The sequence below is a fragment of the Mixophyes fleayi genome, chromosome 1 (assembly GCF_038048845.1).
Source record: "Mixophyes fleayi isolate aMixFle1 chromosome 1, aMixFle1.hap1, whole genome shotgun sequence".
In the NCBI taxonomy this organism is placed as follows: Eukaryota; Metazoa; Chordata; class Amphibia; order Anura; family Limnodynastidae; genus Mixophyes; species Mixophyes fleayi.
Genome location: NC_134402.1, coordinates 369,842,271 through 369,855,253, shown reverse-complemented (window position 1 = coordinate 369,855,253; position 12,983 = coordinate 369,842,271). Strand labels below are relative to the sequence as shown.

The 12,983-nt window shown below is 38.3% G+C and overlaps 1 protein-coding gene across 1 annotated transcript in view; it reads left to right on the top strand.

Annotated features, from left to right (window-relative positions):
• The window catches only part of CCDC192 (coiled-coil domain containing 192), a 116,250-nt gene that overhangs the window by 60,930 nt on the left and 42,337 nt on the right, over positions 1-12,983 (top strand). Inside the window, exon 5 of the mRNA XM_075192967.1 lies at positions 2,374-2,430. Within this exon, the coding sequence (XP_075049068.1) occupies positions 2,374-2,430 (57 nt within the window). The remainder of the gene's footprint in view (positions 1-2,373; positions 2,431-12,983) is intronic.

Genomic DNA, 12,983 nt, shown 5'->3' with positions numbered 1-12,983 from the left:
TGCTATAATAAATCCCAAACCACTACAAGTCTATCTGCCATGTACAAATGGCAGGCTAGATTTCAGTGCAGCCTGAGCCACCTTTTAAAGAGGGTTGATTAAAGAGGTGCCCAATCTGTGGGTTGGAGTTTCAATTGGGATCCCAAAATTTGTTTTTGGGGCTCCTTGGTTGTCTTATGGGCAAATCACTCTATTGACCCCTTTTGGGGTCCCAGAACAATGGCAAAGAGATACTAGGGGTCCCAAATAAAAAAAAAATGGTTGATCAATATGTTGGCAAATCGTTGTTTGCCCAACTGCTGGCAGTTTGGTCTTCGCCCACCTGCTGGAACCAGGCTGTGACAATTCTCTGTTTACAGCACTCATTTAGTACATAGTACACTATCCTGCAGGGAAGCTTTGTGATGTGTCTAACGCCCTGTTAAAGCGAGGGCCAAATACAAGGTCTTGTCTAGCCTTTTAACTAGTGTTGCTTGTTAATGCCCATGGTTACAATAGATGGAATAGGATGTCTTTCATGTTTTGAGTAGCTGCAAAGCGAACAGCATGGCAAGTGGTGAATGGAACCATGTGCCACATCTCCTATTGTTCATCAGTATATAACTATTGGATTTGGTCTACTTTGTCTACAATGGAACTTTTCATAGAGAATGCTAGATGTGAAACCATGAAAGATTGATTGTCTGAACCATGGCCTATATATCTGAGCATAAATCTCTGACCTACACAGTATGTCTGGAATGTTTCCTAATTTACTTGCTCTAAATTAGTATAACCTTGTAAGGTCAGAAACAATGAGCTAGCTCTTTAGAAAATAACATTTCATCAAATACTAATAAGAGTTTCCATTTGTGATGTTATCAATACAGCAGAAGCTGTGAAGTATGTAATACAGCCAAAGCCTGAAGTTCACTGGTCTGGGGCACCAAGTAAACTATTGACAAAAATACGTGAACATCATGAGATGCTGTAGCAGAGGATCTGGTTATGCAATTGGTTAATCGACTGAACAGAGGCTCTGCTGTTGTGCACACAGATGTAGTCTAGTTTGATTATCATTGACAACCCTGTTCATTATATATTTTAAATCTCATTGGAACAAATTTTTCCAAATCTTCATTAAATTTATAGAGCCCCAGCAGATTCCATAGCCCTTATCTTTATGATCTCCTGACTATAAATCTAAATTTATGTACGTCTAATATAATTAATGTTTATTTAAATTTTATTAAATTGAAAATCCACCCAAAAATAAGTTAGTAGAAATTAATATTGGTCATTATTATCAGTGCAGCGCGACTCTCTACAGGGCAATGCTTCTGCTGCTACTATTGCCAACAGCAGCATAGCAAGTTTAGTGAGACATTCTGTGATGTTGCCCATTAAGCATCATGGTGTTTAACTGAACCTGCTCTCTGGGAAAGCCTCAGTATCTCTCAATCACTATGCGTTACTTTTAAGATGGTATGTTCCAAGCAAATCGCGTAACATGTTCCCAGATGTGTTTGACCGCTGCTGGTGAAGCTGTCGGTAGAAGGGCTCCTTTCTTCATGTTTAGTGGAGTTTTCCTAAATTACAGCTCCTTTTGTTGCCCATTTCAGAGGTTCCAAAACATTAAAAACCGTCTCATTAGGCCATTTACAGCTCTGTTACTCCGCTGATCAGCATGGAGGAACCCACATCCTCCTTCGCTTTCCTGGTTATAAAATGTATTTGGCAAACATCAGATAGAATACATGACTAGTACTTTGAATATCTCCTCTTGGGTTTCCTTCAATAACCCTACAATTCCTTCCTTCTAATTTGTATTAATCAAATGTGGAATCATATTTTCATATAATATTATAGGACATAGTTAGCAGCCTCAGAGTGGATTACACGTTCCTTCCCAGGTTTCCCTCCCTTCTCTTTCCCTTCATATTCGCCTCCAGTTCCCCACCTGATAACCCCCCATTCCAGTCCTTTTATTCTATTAAAAAATATTGGCATATGTTACTCAGCCATCTATGTGAGTTTACTTATTGAGATAACTTATTTCTACTGCATTGTTTGTTTTACCAATATTCAGATGAAATGATAGTACGCAATGGTTGTTCCCAATACTTCTTTATATATTATTGTTTTTTGATTGTGTAAATCACTGCTTAGTGTATTTTCTAATTGATTATGTTGTTTTTTATGCCTTTTAATATGACTAAAAAAATATTTTCTTAGACTTAAGCCTAAATATTTATATGTAATATTGAGTCTTTTCTATATACATATTTCTTTTATGTAATGAAAGATGGACATAATAGATATGGAATGTTTGTATCTTCATACTAATCAGCCTATGTTAAATGCTAAAAGCTTGTATTTCTCTTTTACTTGCAGCATACTCAGATGTTGGAAGCTGAAGAGAAACAGTCACACGAAGAGCTTGAAGCATTGGTGCGTTATCCTATGTTTTTATAAATAGAGCACAGTGTGTTTTTTTTATAGTGTATTGATTGCCTAGACACAGAGGCTCAGTGATTTCAAGAATGCAAACTAGCAATTAAATAGGTACCAGTGACATCACTGAGTGACATTTCACTGGTTCCTACTCAGTTGATGTGCTGCAGTCTTAAGAATAATATTGGTTAGTCCATACAATGGCTGTGTGAAATCTCATGGTTGTACTGGTCTTTAAAACTAGGTCCAATGGCACACCTACTCTATACTTTCCACAGAACATGCTCAATCTGCCCAACAACTCTCATCAACCAGTGTAAGCTTCTCTGCCCCAAACACTGCCATCTTCCTCTATAATCCTATGTTCTTTGGTGGAAATCTAGGCGACCAATCAAGACTTACAGAGCTATCAAAGAGAATTTTGCATTGATCCTTGACTGTTTTGTGCTTTATGATATATCTCTACTATGTGTCTGGGCAGGGTACACATTTTATAAGTTCTCTGTATACTTTTACTTTAAAAATGCTAATCATGTTTGACCATGGAAAGGATTGGAAAAGGACAATTACATTTCTAAATCTTAGTCTTTCCAAGCCTAGGCTGGTATTGGCAAAATCATGGAGTCCTTCTAAAATGGCCACAACTAGGCTATGCCAGCCAGAGCTGGTAGCACAATAGTAGGGAAACCCTACAGCTTGGGATGCCTCTGCTATAATACCAACCAGCCCTATGCCAGTCAGCATAGTTCTGAATTTCCTAGAGGGATTGGCCTGCAAAAAAAAAATGTGGTTCCCCCCCATGCCTGGTGGATGTGAGGTAAAAAGTAAAAAAAAATAGTTATCACGGGGCAGCTTGAGGTACATATTTATAGTATGTACTGCTGATGGCGGGTTTAAAAAGTGGAGATGTTGCCTATAGCAACCAATGAGATTCTAGATTTTGTCGAATGTACTAAATAAATGATAACTAGAATCTGATTGGTTACTATAGGCAACATCTCCACTTTTCAAACCCACCAGAAACTCTCAGCTTGATAAAGATACTCCCATAAGAGTCTTTGCAGAGCAGAAATAGGGACAGCCTCCATCATACAGGGGACGGAACCCATCTTATAGGTTGCAGGTAACTCTCTAACTTGTTAGATGTCCAAAAGTGGAGCTTTTTAATGCAATAGAAACCAGTCCAAAACCATGCTCCTCTTGTATTTTAAATAGAATAATTATCTTGTTGCCAAAGCACATACTAGTTTACTTATATATTGTTGCTTATATATTATTACTTGTTTATAGTTTACTTATTATATATTTACATGCAGTTAACTTACATATTAATTGTACTTAAAAAAGTGATGTTTAAGTGTACAGCAATCACATGAATCATACTTTTATCAAGGTATACAGCAGCATATGCTTGACCTGTTTCTATTTTAAAATGAATTGCCCTTTTACTTTTTCTGTGCACCTGACATTTGATGAAATACAACTGCATATTGACATCTCTAGATCTCTACTTCTGTAGAACTTGTGTATTGCCAAGTTGGCTTGCCAGAAAATGATTACACTCTAGAGTCTAGACTGTAAAATAAGTCTTGAAAAAATAGTTATCTCTATAGGGTGGTTAACAGTGCTGATTAGGTTGTCTTCTGCATTTAATCAATTAGTTAGACTGGATTGTTTTAGGTGATCTTGTGCAGAGCAGACCTACTTTTGTTCATGAACTACAGGAACTCATTCATGTTATCTGAACACTGATGTGTTCCATAGTATTTTCAAAGTGGATGTCACTATTGAAATATATTATTACTATTGTTATTGATAATTAGTAAGGTGTCAAAGTGCTCCACAGCACAGTATAGTGGGGAAAACAGGGGACACATAAACCTGACAAATACAAGGTATAAAATATAAATGCAGACATGAAAATCAAGGGTAGGAAGGCATTCAATGCATTTACACCATAATATCAAAGTGTAGGATAATGGTGTAAGAGAGAAGGTGTACAGGGTAATAGGGTTAAGATCCTGTAAGAGAAAAAAATTGCATATAGCTAATTTATTCCAAACTTTGCAGCTAGAGTAATCTAAACACAGGACCAGCCTGAAAGCCAGTAAGTGTGAGCCTTTGTTTGGGAAGTTTACATATAGCAGGTGCTCTGTTTTGTTTACTCTGAACCATCTTACGTCATTGGCCAGTGTTAGTGTTAGCTATGTTTCTAGTTTCCATGATTTAAAACATTTTTTCTTCTAAAACAATGTGTTTGCTTGTACTAAGCTAAAGTTACCATTAACGATGATACCAGAACTGTGAAGGTAAATAGTGTCACAGAGGCAGGATAATCTTCTCTTGACATATAATTTTACTGTACACACATGCCAGTTTTTGCAATCTTCAGATGAGCCTTCTTCCTTGTACTTTGGCTATAACAGCCCATTTTGTGCAGAGAGTATTAGACCTTGTATCCTGATAATGCCAGCCTGCCATAGCAGTTTATTCCTGGTGTAGAAACTTTGAGTGTTCTTATAAAGCCAATAAGCTGTTCCTATGGCTGTCCCTGTCCAAATATTTTATAGAACTTTTAACATATTCACAGATGAAGTTTATTACAACTAAGCAGTGCAGTTTAACAGAGCGCAAAAGACTTTGGGCTAGATTTACTAAACTGTGGGTTTGAAAAAGTGGAGATGTTGCCCATAGCAACCAATCTATTAACTATTAAAAGTTACATTTAATGAGGAGGAGGAATTCACCTATTATACACTGCTTCCTGTAGAGCAGTTTTCAGAGCTATCTCCCATTTGGTTTATTGTGATATTTTCTTACCATGATATCAGTGAATCCTTTGCCTGCCTGTATGGAAATTGCTTGGCTATTGGTTGTGCACTTCAGCTTGATTTATTTCCTTAAAAATACTCTTTTATTTTTTATTATATAGCTTAAATTAACCATGCAGTGCTCCTGTTGTCTAAAGTTGCATGTACTGTAAATATGAATAAGTACTATTATTGGGTATACAATCCACACGTACCTATTCTGAGATGATGTGCAAGGTAAAATTAAATGTGCACGTGCATTTCACAGATGAGTGCTCATATTTTAATTCAATTTTATCTACTTAATATACTCAGTAGTTGGGTCAAAAAAACATAATAAGTATTTAGGTCAGGACAGAAATACTTATTTAGTTGTATGCAAAAATAATACACATAAATCCAAGGGAAAATAATATTTTTATATATTTTTTTTTAATTATATTTCTGTCAAAGAATAATTTACAGCTAACTCACACTGTGCCCCTTCATCCACACACTGTGCCCTCCTTCATCTCCACACAAACTGTGCCCTACTTAATCTCCACATACTCTGTGCCCTCCTTCATCTCCACACACTCTGTGCCCTCCTTCATCTCCACACACTCTGTGCCCTCCTTCAGATCCACACACTCTGTGCCCTCCTTCAGATCCACACAATCTGTGCCCTCCTTCATCTCCACATACTCTGTGCCCTCCTTTATCTCCATACACTCTGTGCCCGCCTTCAGATCCACACACTCTGTGCCCTCCTTCAGATCCACACACTCTGTGCCCTCCTTCATCTCCACATACTCTTTGCCCTCTTTCATCTCCACACACTCTGTGCCCTCCTTCATCTCCACATACTCTGTGCCCTCCTTCATATCCACACACTCTGTGCCCTCCTTCATATCCACATACTCTGTGCCCTCCTTCATCTCCACACACTCTATGCCCTCCTTCATATCCACACACTCTGTGCCCTCCTTCATATCCACACACTCTGTGCCCTCCTTCATATCCACTTACTCTGCCCCCTCTGCATCCACTCAATCTGCCCCCTGTGCATCCTCTCACTATGCATCCCCTCACTCTGTCCCCTCTGCATTCCGGGGGCCAGGAAGAGGAAAAAAACAACAGCAACAAAAAAAAACTTACCAAAACGGCGGCACCCGGGACCCAGCATCCTCCTCTCTCCTGCCGCTTGTCGCCGAATGTCGGGCGTGATGATGTCACGCCCAACATTCAGTGAGAAGCGAGGAGGCAGGACGATGATGGGTCCTGGGTGCCGCCGGATTGATAAGTTGTTTTTTTTTGTTTGTTTTTTCTCTTCCGGGCCGCGGCAGCCCTGTGACAGCGCCGCAGCACCTCTGGGAGCCTCGGTGCACACTTGGGAACCGCTTTTTAATTAGGCATTAAAGTTGTTGCAATTCTTCCTTTCTATGCAGTGGAACTTTCATTGGTTGTGAGCTGCTCACAAGAAATCTCAGACAGCAGCTTTGGGGGGCAGTAAAGTGTAGGGAACTGATTGAAAAAGGAAATATTTTTTGCTGTAAAATTAATGTTTTCTGTCTATTTGGTGCATCTAAAAAGGAATAAAGTTACAATGCACCATACACTAATACAAATGTCTAATTGTGTAAATATTAGTGAGAAGGGGCACCTTTTCAGTTGCTGTCTTGGAGCAGGATAGTTAGGTACAAGCCTGTAGAATAAGTGCTGCACCTATATATGAGGATCACCTATTAAAACAATGTGTTTTATAAATATATGGTATATCCCTAATCCAAAGTTAAATATTTTGTTGTTAGTTTTCTAAATTGTAAAAAATGCAGTGAGTGTAGCTGTATTAAGACTGTATGTGACCAATTCAGAAATTCACTTGGCCTCATAAAATGATCTCATAGTGATGTGTTCACCTAATTACATCCATAAATAAATAGCATGGGGTAATGACCTCTGACCAGTTTGGGTGCTTTGTATCTTTTTTTAGTCTACTAAGTGACAGGCATCCTCATTCCATATTTTTTTTAAAGTGAGCTGATCATCAGGTGCTCTGGTGTGTTTTTTTTATGATATAATACATAAGGCCTCATGCACCCAGGGAAAGAGCGTTTTATCCTGCATGCTCTGCTCTCTCACTGGCAGACTTCCTCCAGCCCACACACAGCATTTGAGCTGTGACATGTAGAAGAAGCTGGCCTGGGAGTGAGCATAGTGCAGTCAGCTGTCAGAATAGATTGGGCTTTCAGTTCCTTGGCTCATGCATAAACCAGCAAGCTGGCTCACACAAGCTCAGAACAACGGAGGCTGGCCCTGCAAGGCAGTACATTACTATTACTGTTCCCAGCCAATATCGCCGGGGAAACTGAGTAACTCTTAGCTACCTAGGCGATTTATTTATTTATTTTAGAAATGTGGGCAATAAGTAACTTATTGCAGCAATAAAAAAAGAATACTTATTGCCATGATGGGGGAATATTCACAAATATTTCCCTTAACGTATTAGTCAGAACCATCCGTTTAAGGAATATATTTCTGAAGTAGGTCATAATGATAACAAATGGTAAAGAGGACAACTTATACTAGCTGTAGTGAAATTGTGAATTATCTTTCCAACAATCAAATGTATATAATTGCTGCTTTAATCTTCATTGCTACCAGTGGGCCAGTTAATGGAGGTATCCCATACAGCCTATTCTTCTACTGTTTTGATAGTAAAACTATCAATTTCCATTCGCTTCCATTCCCATTGCATTTACCATACAGCCACTTCTAAATTTCTACTTTAACCACTGATTGCTACTAAATATACATTCTCATCACCTTTTTAAACTTTATCATGATACATATAAAACAGTGCCTTAAAAACAGATCTATCACTTGTGTAATTGGAAGTTTTGAGCTTACATGAAGTTTTCTGTTTATTCCAATACAGGTTAATTTGTATACTGTTCGTAAATTACAATTCTGTATTGTTTTAGGACACAATTGTTCCATTTATTTTCTATTTTTGCACTGAGAATTCTTTTCATATTTGTCCCTGGTGACATAGATTCCAGATTCCCAATATCAAAATTCCACAATTTATTACCAAGTAGTACTTGCTGTGCAGTTTGAGATACACTGTAACATTCTCTGGACAGTTTATCACTGATAAGCCCTGTAATAAAATAGTGTGGATATGTGACAGTACTGGTAATACTAAACAGATGTGAATCCATTCAATTTCTCTGGTGAATCAGACATTAAGATGGGCTCCTCTCGCTTCTCGGAAAATTAGATTATAACATTATTAGTTAAAACTATTTAAGTCAAACCAGTACATATGTCAAAGACATGACTCCCTAACCTTTTTCTTCAGCATGGATGACCATTCTTAATGTCTTTCATCTAATTAATCTCTGGGGAAACAACTGCATCTAGATATTATTTCCCAAGTATAAGCATGTGCAGACCAGCAATAACATTGAAAGCGTTTTCAAAGCAAATAATGACATCATCATCATCACCATTTATTTATATAGCGCCACTAATTCCACAGTGCTGTACAGAGAACTCATTCACATCAGTCCCTCCCCCATTGGAGCTTACACTCTAAATTTCCTAACACACACACTGATAGCAGCCAATTAACCTACTAGTATGTTTTTTTGGATTGTGGAATGGAAACCGGAGCACCCGAAGGATACCCAATGACATAAGTTCTATTTATCAAAAACTGAAACTAGACAGTGTAAACAATTGGGTTTACAAAGTGTCTACATAAGAAATGATATAAGTTCTATTTACAAAGGGTGTATAGCCAAGTAATGCTCAACCGGCTGTCAGAGGGCTCAATGATGCCCGCTGAGCCTTTACCTGCAGCTCCCCTCTGCTTGATATTCTGTCAGTTTCTTATCTCTGCTTTATGCCTGTCAGCTCCAGTTCTTCTTCTCTCCTTTATGTCCCACTGAACTTCACCCGATGGGACATAGTGGTAGTTTAATTTTCTTCTTACTAATTTTGTCTTGTGTGTGTGCCTGTGCTAGGGCATTTAGATTGTAAAAGAGATGGACTGATGTGAATGGATAAGCATTCTCTAATTATATAGCACTGTGGAATCTGTTGAAGTTAAATAAATAAATAAAGGAAGATAATAAGTGTAAGGTATTCCAATAATCATTTGTGTTTTCGATTATGAGTATAATTACACTTTACAGTTAGGACAGTTGCACATGAAGACTTTTGACCCATACAATGTTTCATATGTGAAAGTGGTTCCCTGCACACAAGAGACAAGAGCTGCCAAGGTGCTGCGCGAACGGTAACCACTATACAATGAAAAAGCGACCTCTACTGATCTTCGTACTACCATATATGTCCGTTACATATTTGAGGATTGTTACTAAACACAACAAAATTATCTGTTGATCCTATTGGCTACCGACAAGATATATTTTACTGATCTTTCCGCTTTTCATGAAATAGCTGCATTTATGGCTCATTTGTCCTTTTTAAGCAAGTTTTGATATATATTTTGCTGACATTTGTGCGTGCTGAAACATACTGGTAGAGATGAGCAAATGTTTTCAAACCTTGAACAACATACTTGCCTCATTCTGTATTTGGCCACAAACTTTTGCGCATTTCCCCTGCAGGATTCGTCCTGAATTGCACTAATTCCTACCCCATCCACACCCCACACCCAAATGGAATGACTTAAGTTGTTCCAGCTCCATTCATAGAGTATAAATACCACATTATGCTTATTTACAGGTACAGTGTGAATAATATTCTGAAGCAAGGTGAAGTAAAAGTGGAGCTCGTAGATTGAATTGCTGGATCTCTGCACCTGTCAGGCCCTGGACTCGCTGCCACTCAGTCGGGGTCCGGCGCTCCCATCTACCTCTTGCACCCGCTCTCCTCTTCTTATTGGGTCCCCTGCGGCTCGTGCTGGCAGGTGTCATCTTGCCGGTCTGAACTGAGCACACCTGGTCTTTTCAAAGCTTCATGCATTCACTTGATTGGCTGATTGCCTGTCAGCCCTGTCTATTTAGAGCACCTGCCTCCTTACCTGGGTGCCAGATCTTCAGGTCTCCTCACCTGTCTAGACGTTTTCAAGTCCGGCTCCAGTTCTCTTACAGTTCTCTTGATGCAGAGTGTTACTGCTGTTGTCTCTGCTCCCTGCTCTCCAATGCTACAGTTCACTATCCTGTTGCAGAGGCTTTACGACCAGTCCCTGCATCCTGCTTTTAGATGCTATCCTTCTCCATCCTCCAGCAGAGTGTTACTACATGTGTCACACCAACCAGCAGATTTTCGCACCTCCTCGTGATACTGACTCCAGGGGCTTCCCAGCTCCCCCGGACCTCTGTGCCTAATCTACCTGCAGATCATCGCTCTACCAGACACTCTCACATCTCTTCCCAGTTTTTCCTATCAGTCCTGCTCTAGTTACCTGGTTCTCCTCTCGATCTTGCTTGTAGCCCTCCTTGAGAACCGCAACCTGGGGTTAGGGAGCCGCGATCATCTAATGAAAATATAAAAAACAATTGAAAATACATGTAATAAATCCTCACCAAACCACCATAAGAAAATGTGAAGTAGATGTAAATAAGGTAATGTAAGGTAAAATGATCCAACATGGTAACAACAGGTACAACAGCAAAGTGTAATTATAAACTAGGTCCATAAAGTGAAAAAAGCATTTAAATCATAATGAAGTTTGCAATTATGTATTTCAGTAATGGCAAAAAAAATAATATGAAAAATACAACTTAGTCAAATGGCCCAAAGTAAAAGAATATATGTGAATACATGCAAAGTGCGGTTATCATTAAATAAAAACATTTTTAAAAGGAACTCAATGTAAAGATACAACAGGATAATGATGAAATCATTCCCAGTGGTAAAAAAGAACCAAGGTTGTATGAATGTGTAGTAACTGAAGTAATTGTCAGATTAGTGAACCCACGGTTAATGTCAACAGGAAAGCACAACCTGAAGCCCAACACATCAGCATCATTACATTTATTGTTATATATTTATAATTGTTTTTGTATTTCTTTGGTTGATCAAGTTATATACCAGAGACATAAAAACATTTTCTATATTACTATTATATATTGTATTATTTGTTTGCTTTAATCAGCCTTAATATGTAAACCCTAGCAATGGCAGTATTTTCATCACTTTCTTTCTAAGCCCTAGGCATCTAGAGCCTCATATATAGCTAGAGCGTAGTGGCCTCAATCACTCAAACGTTTGTCAATCCAATATTCAGCATATTTCTGTGGAACACAATTCTGTATATACAAATATACATTGTACAGTACAAATTACAGCATTGGGTAGAACTTGCTGCTACACAATAATTATATGTTATTTTATTTATAATATTACAGGACCTAATTGAAGAGAAAAAACATGGATTAATACAGTGGCTCTGAGTAGACAATAACAGACCTATCAAATTGCATTTTTAGGACTTAGTATAAGTGATTCCCACTGTAATGAGGTCCCATATGTTTAATGAAATCCAAAGTAGCCCATTAACTATTAATTACTGCCATCTGTCTTTGGAATAGAATCACACTAAAAATTGGAATAAAATATCCACCCCTGTGTGAAATAACAAGAATTATTTCAAGCAAATGAACCTGTCATCTTGCATTATAATTTTCTATATAGATTCAATATATGATCAGTTTGCAAACGCTGTATAGTGACTTTGTAGGGTGGACTTGGGTCTTGTATTTACAATTCATTTTCAGGCCAAGGGTGCCCAATGATTATGTACAAGTATAAAAAATCTCACTAACTGGCACTAATCATAAGGGTTCCTCCGATATATTCAAAACTTTGCAGGTATGTGATTGTACTATATCAGCATGCTTCCCATAGTGTAAATTGTGTTTTCGGTGCAGAAGGTGCAAATATGCAGGGTTTATGCTTGGGCATAGTATGAGCTATAAGTGAGGCTTAATATGTACATATTTTTATCACACAGGGAATGTAACTCGTTTCTAATACCTGTCATATGCCTAGGAAGGCTTTCATATGATTCCTATACCTTTTATATTAAAATGACAATTTATTCCTTTTATTCAGATACCCATCATATACTGTACTGTGCTTTTGCTTCCTAAAGCCAGATAGCAGACTCTTGACAGCCATATATGTACATTGAATGTTATAATGTGCTTGTAATTTGAAATGGGACACTTTTTGTAAAGGTTTTCTTGAAAAATAACCTGTTTTCTAAAGATCCTTCAGATGGCGGGCTCTAATTATTAAAGAAAGAATGTTTCCGCCAGAGATAGCGCTTCTCCCTATTTATCAAGGGCTCCGGTGATAGCAGCATGGGGAAACCTATTTAACAAGCTTTAACATGTACTACAGCAATCCTTCTTCTGCTATCTCAGGGTGGTGATAGCAGAAAATATTCAATGAAAAAATGAGTTTATAGTCAAATAAACCATATTTTCAACAGTGGCTAATATTGAAATAATTTTTTATTTTTTTTATTTATTTAAAAAAAAGTTTTTAATTAGTGGAACTAAAAGCCCAAGATATTGCACATGCATGAACTGGCTAGCTGTGTACAGATCCTCCCCCACACCCGTCTCTCCCCCCTCCGCTCTATACTCTATGCGGCCGCAAGACTCATCTTCCTCTCACGCCGCTCCTCCTCTGCCTCCCCTCTCTGCCTTCCCTTCCTCTACAGAATCCTTTTCAAACTCCTCACCACCACTTACAAGGCTCTCTCCAACTCTACTG